Source organism: Pezoporus wallicus, unplaced genomic scaffold (assembly GCF_028554395.1).
Source record: "Pezoporus wallicus isolate ANWC-B61680 ecotype Strahan unplaced genomic scaffold, APGP_CSIRO_Pwel_v1 contig_4191, whole genome shotgun sequence".
NCBI lineage: Eukaryota > Metazoa > Chordata > Aves > Psittaciformes > Psittacidae > Pezoporus > Pezoporus wallicus.
The window spans coordinates 5,883,623-5,897,814 of record NW_026641383.1 but is presented as its reverse complement, the minus strand read 5'-3'; the positions used below and the strand labels follow the sequence as shown (position 1 = coordinate 5,897,814).

Sequence of the window (14,192 nt, the reverse complement as noted above, 5' to 3'; positions counted from 1 at the left end):
AAATAAAAGGACTTGGAATGAGTTTAGCTCTGTGAAATTATGTTCCAGGTTTTCTTCCCTCCTTGCTCCCAGTACTGAAAACGTAAGCTGCATTTTTACATAGGATGTCATCTTGATGAAATAAAAATTTTCCCTGGAGTAATCACCTGCTGTGACTAGATTCATCTTGACTTGGAGTAAAATTGCAACAAATCTTCATATGCAGAGCAATATAGAGGAGTCGTGTGGGGTTTTTGCTTGTTTGCTTTTTAAGATCCTACACTTCCCAGACACATAATGCAGAGTTAGATTGATACGTGATTCCCTTAAAACCTTTGCCTCAGTGCAAGCAGATCAATAGCTTTCTTTCACCTCTTTGTAGTCAAGACACACAGATGGCTTCTAAACAGAAGGTTCAAAAGTTGCAGAACAGCACTGCCCAAATCTGCTTGTTTCACTCAATGTTTTCCAGTAATATACTGAATGCATCTGTGAGTCGTTGGCTAGTTGGGCTGACTGATATACAACTGTTATATCTGTTACACCATAGCACAGTGAGCACAATCATTTCAAATCAAGGTTATATTTAAGGTCTTATCACAAATGCTTTTCTAAAGAAGTGCTGCAGTTTTACCACTAAATATACCATTTTAATGTGATTAAATCAGAGAATCGTAGAATAGTTAGGGTTTGAAAGGATCTTAAGATCCTGTAGTTCCAACGTCTTACCATGGGGAGAGAAATAAACGTGTACATTTTTCAGACTGCTGTCAATAAAATAAATACCAATATTCCCACTATTCATAAAACACTGTGTACTTTGTATTGCTTTTCCTTACTGCTCTGTTATGTTGCAGGTAATATCAGGTCAGTTCTTATCAGACAAAAAGATTGGTACGTACGTAGAAGTGGATATGTATGGCTTACCCACGGACACGATACGTAAAGAGTTTCGGACACGCATGGTGATGAACAATGGTCTGAACCCTGTTTACAATGAAGAATCATTTGTATTTCGGAAGGTAGGATATTCGGAAAGCCCTGTTTGTGCTTTGCACATCAGCATCCTCGCTCACTTGAGCCACCCCTCCCTGCTCCATTCTGACTGCTCACATGAATAAGTACTGCTCCCGTGAGAAAGGGTTTGTAGGAGTCCCATTTACTGCAGTAAACAATCTAAAGCTGCAATAAGCTTTCAAGAGGTTGTTTGTTCATTTGTTTTTAGTTTTGCTTTGTTTTCTTTTTCTAATGGATAACCTCTGTAGCTGTCACATGATTTTTTTGTTTGTTTGTTTCTGTTTGGCTTTTCCCTCCCCTTTGCTTCCTCTTCCCACTGGGAGGTAGCCACCTCCTCCGTGGCCATGCCTGTGTTCAAGGTATGCAGTCTGCTCAGAATGAGCCCCCGCTGGTGGACACCATCATTCCTTGGAGATTTCTTCTTCCCTGCCCTGGCAGTGGCTGCTATCTTGCACTGTTCCTTCAGCCCAGAGGGCAGGTGAGATGCTGCGTCCAAAGCTAAGGTCAATGTTATTACATGGAAGTTGGAAGGGCGCTGTGTTCCTCAGACGTGTTGCCAGCTCCCTCCTTCAGTAGACCATGTGCATCATGTACCTTTTTCTTTTTTTTTTTTTCCAATATCAAAATAAAAACAAACCTTTTTTTCTTGCTATGGGGGATTTACAGAGAGAGAGACCTCTTGTCTGTGTTCAGTTTTTATCTCTCAGTCTTTATGATACACTTTTTTTTTTTAACTTAATTTTTTTTCTGTCAGCTGGAGTTCCATCCAGACCACATGTGTTAGCAGTGCTGTCTTTGATAATGTCTGTTCTCCTTACACTTGTTTCATTGTCATACAAGGTTGTTGCTCTTCTATTCCAAAGTGACAGGCTTTATCCGAATGGCGATAACACTTCACTCTTGGGTATATTAATATGAGAGGTTTTTCTGGACTCAAATAAATTCTGGATTGAATGTGACTTCAGGTGCTTTTCTCTGTATATGAGGAGGCACAGGGAAGATGCTTAGGTACAATGACAAGCAATTGTGGTGCCCATGGTTTGCTGACCATATGGCCAGCATCTGCTGCTTTCCAATTTCTAAACTCAAAAGGCCCATAAACCATAGGGTGCACACAGCTTCAGCCTACCTGTATATCTTAGCATGGGTATGGTGCCTGATGCCAAATACTCCTTGGACTTTCTGCACAGCAGTGAAAAATTATATAGTCACACATTCTCTTCAACTCATTCTCAACTCATACTGCAGGTCAGCCAAGATACTGCTTTTCTTCATCTCAGGCCTTTAACATATGAGGCTTAGCATTGTAATCAAGACATGAGTTGTAACTGATGACCCAGCAGATGAGTGGCATAAACACAGTAGAAACAATTCCTCTAGCTGGATTAAATGAAGGCATGGGGTGGACAGTGCTAAAATCATAGAGTGTCTGTTATGAGCGTGGAAGTTCCTACCAGGATACTGCAGAACAGAATAATGGAGAGGGAGCAAGAAACAACTTAATCCCCACTCCTGCTCTCTAACAAATCTATATCCAAGGCCACCATGTAATGAAAGATGTGCTGATCTGTGGCCTGCGGAGGAGACATCTTCCCTGCCCTATGTGTATTATGGTGTTCTCAAGCTGATGTTTGATCCCTACACAGTTGCTCTGAAGTAACATTTTTGATTGTTCTTTTGTCTGTTTTCTTGGTTTCTTTGTTTTAATTAAAATTAAGCTTCAGTCCTCGTAACCCAAATTCTGTGTTGTCACTCTGTTGTGTAAGGGAGAGGACAAGGGTGAGGGCTGGTGGTAACCTGTGCTGGGAGTGCTAAGTTGTAGTCAAATAGAGCAGGATGTCTGTGAACAGCTCAGGTGAGTTTGGAGACCCAAATACAGTTTATTTTGTGCCCTCTAAGACTGTAGATGAAAGCGGCAAGGGGACAGTTTGAGGGAGATAGTAGACACAGTTTACATAGGGCTTCTCTTTTGTCCCATGAGTGTTGATGAATAGTCAGGTAGGGAGGGAGTGGGAAGACCTTTCCCAGCACACAGTTAAGGCAGTCTGGCAGCATCTCTCAGGCTGTCTTCAGAGAGTCACACAAAATCACACAATGGTTTGGGTTGGAGGGGACCTTTAAAATCATCTAGTTCCAACAGTCAGGGACACCTTCCACTAGACCAGCTTACTCAAAGCCCCATCTTCTCCTCACTGCTCTGTGCGCAAAGGCAGCACCTTCGTTCCAGGAAGGCAGTAATTTTTTGTTACTGCCTTAGTCAGTCCAGACTGGGGACTGACAGATGCAGATAGCTGGCAGCATCCCTGTACCCTTCGTGTCATGAGTACAGCACACCCACTTCTGCTGGCTGGCAGCACATCATTTCAGCGGGTCTGTCACCCTGTCCTACCCTCTGGGTCTGCTTCTCTCCTTTGCAGAACCTGTAGTTCATCATACTGCTCTATTAGCTTGTGCTTGCACTCCTTCTGTTCTTCGTTGCCCTTTTGGATACATTCCAAATCCCATCTTCCTGTCATAATTCTTCCTGATTCAGCACTATCTACCCTCCCTATTGCCACTGTATCTGTCATTTCCCATGTAGCATTTACTGCCTTATCGATGTCACCATAAAAAATGAATATGCAAAATATTTAGCTAGTGTAAATGTAAGCTGTAGGATTTGCATATTCTGATATCTACCCATTATTTAGGGTGGAAAAAAAAAAGCTTTTCTAGGAAATATTCATCTGAAAGTGTGCAGTTTGCAGGGAATGACATTATCTTACAGGGATGATAGTCTGTTTCTGGCACTCAAAATGAAAGGTTCAAACATGGGAGCTGGGGAGGGTGATACTGTATTAAAGTCATTGAATTCCTTCCTTTCATGGCTTTCCAGGTTATCCTCCCTGATCTCGCTGTCCTGAGAATAGCAGTGTATGACGACAACAATAAGTTGATCGGTCAGAGGATCCTGCCTCTGGATGGTCTGCAGGCGGGTTACAGACACATTTCCCTTCGGAATGAGGGCAACAAACCACTCTCTCTTCCAACGGTTTTCTGCAACATTGTGCTTAAAACATATGTGCCTGATGGGTTTGGAGGTGAGATAAACCTGTATCTCAGTGTGCTGTAGAGTTTGAGTGTTGGTGTGGAAGTACAGCAGTGTCAGTATGCCAGCCGGAAGCAGAGACACAGTGCTAGAGGAACTGGAAAAATTTAGTATTTTAACTCCTTGGAAACCCTGCAAATTTAGTTAAAAAATGAGCTTTCAGACCAAATGCCTGCCTCAGTGTTAAATATTTGTACGACTAACATGTACTTTAGCTATATTGTTTAGCCTGTAGGTATGAAGGATTGATGGAGAATCTAGACATGCGCTTTTTCAAACAAAACAACTTTGTATTGTTGAACATATTGATGGATTGTTAAAAAATGGACAGTGAAATAATTTAGCATCCAGAACTTGTCTGCATTTTTCGTTACGAATTTTAGGTGGTTTCAGTGTGGTTTAATTACTTTTGGGTTTTCAGGAAAGTCGTTTTTAATGTTAGCTGTTCCCATGATCAGGTTGGCAGGGCCGTGGTCATTTATTCTGAGCAGTGGCAAATTGCCCCATAGGTATAGGAACAAACAAGTGAGAATAATCATTACACCACTTAAATCAGTGTCATGGATAGGTTCACCCTGAGGGTTGTACCTCTGGGAAATGTTTTCTTCGCTGCAGATGGAACTTGCTTGTCTGTTAGGCAGTATGGAAACCATTTAAAACTGTGAAACAGAGATTGTGCTAAATGTTAGTGCTCCGACTGCAGTAAAATGGAGCTCACCTTAGAGTGGACTGGTGAAACATTATTGGTAAAAATGATGTTTTGCTAATGATTTCAAACCTGCTGTCTATGCAGAGATTTACTGCTGCGTCTCTGAGTATCATTTCCATAGTACAAACTGCAGAAGGGGAAAGCTAAACTAAGGTATTAGTGTATCTTCAAGTCTGTGTTTGCTGGCATTTTACTTCAGTAAAGGCTTTTTACTTCAGTAACAGTATTTCATGAAGAAAGTTAAGCATTTACAGAAGCATTTGTGTTGTTCGTACCTTAAATCTTGGTTGCTGGCAAGTTTTTGCCCCAGTTCTGGAGCATTACCGTGCCTTTACACAGCATGTTTCATCTACAGTACTTAAATTCAGGAGCTTTGTCTCAAGACAAATGTAAGCTTCTGCTTGAGCTTGAGATTCTGGAGGCAGTAATTGAACCATGAATCTTAGGGACACATTTAAGCATGTGCCTTAATTCTTCCCTGACCTTAAGCTTTTGACAGTAAATGACTCAGTTAAAATACTTTCTAAATTAAGGACATGCCTTTGATTTGGGATTGATGTTTTTCTCAATGATACCACACTTCTTCTAAGAGTCGAATTTAAAGTTAGAATTTGATGTGGCTCAAGCTGCTGAGTGTGCTGCTCACATACTTCAGGTTTTAAACTGCGTGACATAAATTCAGAAGTGAAAGAGTTGTTTTTCAAAGAGAATTTGAACACTAGGTTAGAACTTACAAAGTGTGTGCCCTTCAGTACTGATGCTCTACACTGGATGCTACACTGTCAGCATTTCTACAGATGGTTCATCTGGTAGAGGTGAGGACATAGAAAAGCATACTACTGCTGAGTAACAGTATCATTACATGAAAATACTACTAGAATGAGAGAACTAGTTGTCATAGCTTGTTATTCACTAGTTGTGAATGAGAGAATTAGTTGTCATAGCTTGTTATTCACTAGTTGTGAATGAGAGAACTAGTTGTCATAGCTTACTGGCAGTGTTGGGAAAAACAGACCCCATATTAACATGAACTAAATGAATTAAATAGCTCTCCCTTCCCAGGTAGTTTTGATGTGTCTTATGTATTTTTCCCATTGACACAGAACAGCAGCATGATGAACAACTAGGAAATAACTTTTAACACTCAGGTGGAATCATCAGTATTCTGTTGGCACATGGGTTTTAATTACTTATCATGGCCAGTGAACCTCCCATTGTTCTCTGAGCTACCACTGCAATCTCTGTGGTTGTTTTAGTAAACCAGTAGGAAAGTGCAGCTCAGTTCAGTAGCTGCCTGCTTTCTCTTTTATTTCTTTCTCTTTTGTAAACCTGTATGAGTAAGATTTAAGAACTTGCACTGAATAATAGCTAGAATGGGTAATGCATCACAGGCTTTAAAGTTGCATAATTTTGTTTTTCATACAACTTAGTAAGTTCTTGTGGTTTATTTGCATCAGCTACACTGTCAGCATTGTTCCCAATAAAATACAATACTGGTCCAAATTAATGTAAATGAAGTCGCATTCTCCAAAGAGAAGCTTCTGCAATAGAAGCTGTACGTAAGTAAGCATGGCTACTTAGGTTAGTGGTTAGAGTCCTCTGTAATGTGCTCTGCCAGTGATTTTCCTGGTTTTATGTTTAATTGCAATTCCTCTACAAAATGCTATTCCCTACGTCCACCTTCCCTCACTGGGGGGAAAGAAAAACGTAAGCAGAGGACAAATGACAATGTGAAAAGCAGCGGTGAGTCATATCTTCCTTGTAGAAATGCTTAGCCTTTGGTGATGTGCTTGTATGGTTAGTAATGCCATTTGCAAAGGTCTCGCTCTCCCAAATGTGTTAGTCATTTTTACTTTGACGCTGGTGATAATCAGGTTCCATTTTCAGATGACACATCGTGTTAGCAGGGTAGTCCTGGATTTTCATTGAAGGGGGCATGCCAAGGACAAAAAGACATGCTTACTAACTTAGGGAAAAGGGAAACAGCCAGTGCTGAGCTGCAGTGCCGTTGTTGTGGCTGAAAATAACTCCTACACAGTTTTTGTGTATCTGAAGTAAGTTTCAGAAGACATCATTGAGTCATGACAGTGATTGGAGACAACCCATTTGTGTAGATAAACAGGGCTGTCAAGGGTAATGTTATGTATTTAGTACAGCTTTTGTTGGGATGGGAGCCCTGTCTGTGCTTTTTTTTTTCACTCGAGAAGTGCATCTGGTGACTTCAGAGGAACATTTATAGAACAACTTGGGTTGGAAGGGAGATGATATATTCTAACCCCTGGTTTGCACAGGGAAAATAGAAAGTTTCTTCCCAAAGCTTTGGTGGGTTGGATGTTTTTCACAGCTGGTCAGTGGATCAGCATTTCTGCTTTGCATTATTGTAACTGCACTTGGAAAATGGCTGAAGAGGTGATATGAAACATGGACAAAATTCAAATGATTATTAAAACCATGAGTGTCAGAACTGACACTGCAGAAATATGCTGGTGAGACCAGCTAGAACAGAAGAGCACAAAAGCCTTGGTCTTTTGCTCATAAGCAGCCAAAAATTGGGTCTCGCAGCATCCTGCAAAGAAACAGCTTCCTGCAAGTGAAGCCCTGTCCATGGACCTCCTGCAAATCGTGACAAAAACCTGAGTTAATTAAATAGCAATAGTTTGTGGTGGATGATGAGTCAAGTCTGCAGCGTTCAAACTTCCTTTCTTAAGTTATTGCTCTATCAAGGAAGGCTTATTAACTGAGACCAATGACCTTTTTTGTCCATAGTACTGAAGTTAAGAGTTTCACAGGGCTCATCAGAACAGATCAGTGCTGTAGATGCTGACTCAGTTTAATTTGTAAAATCATTTCTCGCAGTGGAGGGTCTCTTTTGCCATTTTTGTAATTCATTTACTGTTGAAATTAAGCATGGAAATTGATTATTCAATATGCAGGTGAATATTCATGTGTCTTTGTCTTTCGGTAAACCTATGCTTGCACATTTTTCACTGCTTGTGGAAAACAGACTCAATTATCTATATGATATCTGGTGCTGGGTAGTGCTAGGATACCACTAGCTAGGATACCTGTGTCATGTGCAAGATTCAAATATTGGTCATTATGGTTCATAGAAAAGCCGTTTCACAGCCTGTCATGTTGCAGATATGGAGCATCACAAAGGCAAGCGAGAACAGATCTTCCTGCTTGCTTTAACCACTCATCTGAAACTGATGTTTACCTAGGAAATATAATGGCATTTTCTACAATTCCCTGCAGTCCCAAGTCACTCAGCACCCCCTCCAAATAACCAGGAGAAAAAGTTGTTAGTGCTTTGTGGCTCAGGAGGTCCCGTTCTGGTCTCACATTCTAGTGTCATCAACTGGGAGTAAGTCAGAGTAAGCTCGCTCTGATGGAGTCAGTGTTGTTCCTAAGTAAGGTACCCGGCTGCATATCACTTCTTGGTGCATTATGAACTCATTTGTGTTCCTTGTGTTCAAGCGCTGTGATGATGAGTGCTTTCAGTCCTGCCAAGTTGTCTATGGGAAGTTGGACTGTTTTTGCAAGCCATGGCTCCTAACAGGGGCAGAATCAAGCATTTGTAATAGCTTGGTTTCCAAACGTCTCTGAGGATTATAAAAGGTTGATTTTGTTTATCTTACAGATATCGTGGATGCTTTATCAGATCCAAAGAAATTTCTGTCCATCACAGAAAAAAGAGCAGACCAAATGAGAGCGATGGGTATTGAAACAGTAAGTAGAACTTAATGACAAACACACCCCATTTATGTTCATGTTATGTTCTTCTTTTAAAGTAAGCTGGTCCTTCTCAAATTGATGCATGTTACCTATCATTTCTCATTTTCTAATATAAGACCCTTTGTCCTGCTCTGAAATACATTGGCTTATTTTAGTTTACATGTACTGGAATACCATTCACTAACTGACTTTTCAGGCATCATACTAACACATCCCTTAGAAACAGATATTTTAAGAAATGAGAAAGTCATATTTTAGTAGGTAGCATTTAAAATAGGTTACAAACACTTACTGAGTATAGTGTTGTTTGGTAGTATATTGAAGTTTTCTTAACTGTAAAGTAAGCAAGTGCAGGAGTTTCATATATCTCAGCTTTAATACTACAGGTAAAAACAATTAACTTCTTATGATGTGAATGTTTCTTTCAGAGTGATATAGCTGATGTACCAAATGACACTTCAAAGAACGATAGGAAAGGAAAAGCCAATAATGCCAAAGCCAACGTAACACCTCAAAGTAGTTCTGAACTTCGACCAAGTACAACCGCAGGCTTTGGGTCTGGGACCGATGCTAAGAAAGGTAGGTGAAAATCACAGGCCATTCCCTCAGTCCTGAAGTGATTCAGAAAGTCACAGAGAAGTACTCGATACTCCATCTTAGTTTTGCAGTTCTGTTCGTTCTTACCCTTTTGGAAGGTAATTTCTTTTGCCATTGAGTGTGATCTTTAACTGCAGATACATTTTTTATATTACTAAAAAAGGCTGTATATAGCCAGTGCAGCTTTATTTTACTAAGTGACCTCTTGGTGTAGATGTATACCCAGCTCCAATAGTAATAACCTGCACTCAGGGAGTAGTTTACTAAAGATCTACTGGAAGAATGCCACCAGGAATGACTGTTTTCTGGTATACTCCACAGAAACTCTTCTGCTTTTTTTTCCTCCCTCCAGAGTTGCAGATTTAAGTAATTAAAGGTATTTAGAATTCACTGGATTCTGTAGGGATTTCCCAACAATTAGAAATGTTTTCAGTGTGTGGTTTTACTCTGAATAGTGATTATGGAAATGGCGTGTTTATTGTACAAACTATCCATGTTAAATATGCTCATTTATAAGTGAATAAGTATTTTTCCTCACTATCCACCATTCACTCTACAAAATCATTGAGTCAATTGGGACATCACAGGTAATGAAGATTAAGTGGGAAAACAAACTTCTACAGCTGAAACACAATAAATATTAATGGGCTGCAAGAGTTAGAATCTGGTTTGCTCTCTTTCATCCTCCCTGGCCCAGAGGTATTGCTGGGAGCAAAAAGGAGTACTGACTGCTGTTGTTCTTAAACTTAAGCAGACATAGCTGAATACACAGATGTGAAGGGACCTCATGAGAAACGAGATGCCTTTTCTCTGGAGTCACTTTTGACAATAAAGGAGGTTGTCTCTGGCACCTGAACTCTTTCAAAGCCCTTCCCTGGTGTAAAACCCAGATTATTTGATGCAGTGAGGTGTTTTCATGTTTCACGTACCATCACCAAGAGTTGCACAAGTATTAGCTCTATTGTGCATTAATTAAGCATGACATTTGTTAGGGTTGGCAATTAATTTGTTGTTGCCATGGAATTAGACCTGGTGAACAAAGTGAATGAGTCTGCATTAGAATAAAATCCTGAAGAAGTTTGTTTAGAGCACAGCGTACCTGATGCAGCCCTGGTCTTAAACTGAGATTTCAGTACTGAGGCATTCTTGTCTGCAACCATTTTCATCCATATTCTCACACGTTAAAATAGAGCTGTTGATTTTTATATCCCATGTAACCAGTCCTATTTAGCACTACTTATATCTATGATCTTTTAATATCTGATTAATTCTACCATTGTTACAATGTGCAACTCACCTTGCTTATTAGAAATTACATACCCAGCAAGATAGGATGTCTGGGGAAGGCTTTCAAGTGAACAGAATGTCTGTGACTTTCAGTAATAGTTAAGTGATTTGTGGTTTTGGAAACTTCACCCTCTCTCTGTGCCTCGGTCTGTTCCAGTCTCATTTACTAGGCTAATGTTAATAACATATAATTGAGCAGAATCTTATGCTTCTAAGAAAATAAATCTGTGTTTCCTTGCCTATTCCTCTTCCCTATTTATTTTACAGCATCTGAATTTTTTCTGCATGTAAATTCACCTTAAAAGGCCGAAAGTCCTTTTTAAGTCAGAGGAAATCTTATAGCCTGAGGGCAGTATTATCATAGAATCATAGAGTCATAGAAGGGTTTGGGTTGGAAAGGACCTTAAAATCATCAAGTTCCAACCTCCCTCCCATGGCCAGGGACACACTAGACCATGTCACCCCAAGCTCTGTCCAACCTGCCCTTGACCACCGCCAGGGATAGAGCATTTACCACTGGTTTGGGCAACCTGTGCCAGTGCCTCACCACCCTCACAGTAAAGAACTTCTTCCTTATATCCAATCTAACCTTCCTCTGTTTCAGTTTAAACCCATTATCTCATGTCCAGTCACTACAATCCCTGATGAAGAGATTATGAGCAGTTAACTAAATATGTTTGCAGTATATTGACATGCAAGGGAACATTTTCATGCAAAAACTCAGAGGAAGCCTACATATTACCACTCTTATGGCATTATATTAACATTTTCATTTGTCATTACGTGTAGGATTTGCATAGTAGTTTAAAAAAACATAGTATGTCACAAAACATTTGTTAAGGCATGAATACGAGATTGGGTTTTGTCTGCATTGCAGTTAAGGTGATCAAAATGTATTTTCATTCACCTAAATAGTATTTAGTCTTGTATGATCGATTTACTTGTTATATTAAATTCTTATTAGTATTTTCACTTACGATTTTGTGTTTCTCCTCCATTTTTAACTCTCCTTCAGTCCTGGGCTGCACTATTGCGCCTTTTCTCATAGCCTGGTATTAACCAAAATGCAAATTTTACCTCCATTGACATACAGGCTGCTTGTAAATCTTCACTCTGCCAATTTTTGTCTTTTAAATTGAGGAGGATGCCTAACTTCAGTTAACCCCTTATGCAGTCATGTAGAACCTTACCCAAGAAGCTTTCGCCCTGAAATGAGTAAGAGGAAGCTCCAGCTATAGACGACAGTTCTGAAATGTGCATGGTTCAGTTTCAATGTACATAAAAGGTTTGCTGTGCTTTCAGGAAAGGAGCTATTGCAGTTCTTAGGTTGCAGTATTTTGACACTTCAGCCCAGAACTGTGAGAGGTTAAAATACACTCATTGATTCATTTCTTTTTTCACAAGGCAGTTGGTTGAGTAGTGCTTTTGAAAACACAACTGTATCTTAACTATATCTTTATTTTCTCATTAACCTGTGAGTATTTTTATGTGGTGAAAGATATTAATTATTAAATGTAGGGTTCTGTGGTAAAACTCAAAAATATAAGATATACTAATATGTATGAACTTTATCATTATTTTCCTAGGTATAGACCTTATTCCTCAAGTGAAGATAGAAGATTTAAAGCAAATGAAGGTAAGTATGGATACAAGCTTTTCAAGCTGTGTTCCTCATTATTTAAGTAACCAGGTTTTTATCTGATTAAAGTCAATATGAGCACAAAAAAATTGATCATTGATCTAACTTCTCTTTTTGTAGGCTTATATAAAGCATTTAAAGAAACAGCAGAAAGAACTGAATGCCTTAAAGAAGAAACATGCAAAGGTATGATCGTTACAAGCTCTCTGAGCAGCACACTCTAATTGACAGAAGTAGCAGTGCTCACTGGCACAGACAGCTCCTAATTAAATTGGAAGAGAAAAACTAAGGAACAGTAGATGGGCTACCAAGAAAGTCATATGTGTTTTAAATGTACTGAAATACGCTCCAGTGAGCAATTTTCCCTTTTAGCAACCCTTTATATGTCTCCCTAAGTTTCAGTGCACATTTGTTTGACCCATAAAAGCATCCAGAGCTCACCTTTCTCAGGTAATGATTTTATCTAGCTCCCTCTTGCATGACATACTGACAGGCAGCTTGGAAGAGAAGGCAGTAATGATGTAAGATGGTGCTGCATTGAAGACAGGCACTGGAGAAACTGCAAAATCACTGAAGAGAACTGAAATTTGTAACTGAGAAATGAAATGCCCTTTTCCTCCTTGCATTAGATCTGTGCTAACCACTCGAGAGTCAGCTTGGTACTGTTGGCAGTGATGTCCTGAAAACGCTATCATAAATATACTTCATATTGGAAAAATCAAAGCAAATTTTCTCCTGCCCTTTATCATTAGAAAAGCATTACTCTAGTTACAAAAAGAGGCATAGGTGAAGAAAAGATTTTAAGTTATAAATTATTATAACTTATATTATAAGTTATATAGGTGAAGAAAGGATTTTAAGTTATAAATTTTGGTGATACATACAAATCCATTCTGGACTTTTGAGGCAGTTATTCCCTTGCTCTCTTTGGTTGCAGATTTCATTGCAGGGCTGATGTAATGTAGTTGCTTGGGCATTTTTAGTATCAGTCTTTGTGTTTATTTTCATGACTGGGTGTGGGACTCTGTATAATGGAGTATGAAGAAATTACTTAAAATAATTGGCATCTTTGGGGGCTCCTTGTATTAAGTGTAGGATTAAAAAATAGTTACTTTTCTGACTCCTTGCTGACCCTAAGCAGAAAGAAAATGAATGATTTCTCCATTTTAGTGTTGTGTGCAGAGCCCATGCTCAAGAAAATGTATCTATCATCACACTTCTGGGCATGGACAGTTTCTAGACCTTCACAGGGTTCATCTTTTAGGGGGCTTCATATTTATAAACACTACTTTCTTACTCATTGCTGGGCAACATCCAAGAATTTGTTATAGCAGCTCTTAGCAAATGAAAATGGTACCATGGTTACATAGAAAACAGCCATACTCAGTGGTCCGTGTCCCTGATATCTGTGACCCACAGTAGTATAAGGATGTCTTACCCAAGACTGCACTTGCTACTGTTAAAAAAAATATATCCATCTGTTCAGGATTGCACTTGCTTCCTCTAATCTGAGGAAAAAATTGCCAGCCACAACCTGAAAGTGCTGTGCACTCAGAAGGGCTTTCAGCATTAACTCAAGCACAGCTATTTTAGATCAGAGCCAGCCTGTGTCCTGCTGGTCTAAGTACAGAGCGCAAGTCTGTCCTAACAAGAAAGTGCCTGTCTAGAGCATGCCCTTCTAAAGGGCAGCTTCTTGAATTTGGAGAGGAGAGTCTGAGCAGAAGCTTGGCCACATTAGCTCACAGATGACCTTAGGGAAGTGCTTGGTGTACTCATCAGCGGGTTTAATGCATTTTATCAGTTGGGATGGAGCTGGAGAGCTATGCAGTTAGTTACCCATGATCAGCTTCAGGAAGCCTATGTACTGATCAGACTGAACTTAAAAGTTCCAGAAATAGGTTGGCTCTCATTTAACCACAGACACTCAAGAAATCTGTAGGAATAAGCGAACAGAAGGGAATTGTTCATGTTGTTTAAGGAAAGAAAAGTCCAATACTTTTCCATCTAAGTTGGCCTTTGAAAATGTGTTACGAAAAATGAATCGTAGAATCAAATAGGTTGAAAAAGACCTTGAAGATCACCAAGACCAACCTTTACCCTAGCACTGCCAAGGCCACCACTAAACCATGTCACCAAGGGCC

At 39.7% G+C, this 14,192-nt stretch overlaps 1 protein-coding gene across 7 annotated transcripts in view; it reads left to right on the top strand.

Moving 5' to 3' along the window:
• Positions 1-14,192, top strand: part of PLCB4 (phospholipase C beta 4) — a 198,791-nt gene that overhangs the window by 157,271 nt on the left and 27,328 nt on the right. For all 7 annotated transcript variants that reach the window (XM_057423494.1, XM_057423495.1, XM_057423497.1 and 4 more), the window contains 6 exons: positions 837-1,001; positions 3,872-4,076; positions 8,434-8,522; positions 8,957-9,107; positions 11,999-12,048; positions 12,172-12,237. In XM_057423494.1, the coding sequence (XP_057279477.1) occupies positions 837-1,001; positions 3,872-4,076; positions 8,434-8,522; positions 8,957-9,107; positions 11,999-12,048; positions 12,172-12,237 (726 nt within the window). The remainder of the gene's footprint in view (positions 1-836; positions 1,002-3,871; positions 4,077-8,433; positions 8,523-8,956; positions 9,108-11,998; positions 12,049-12,171; positions 12,238-14,192) is intronic.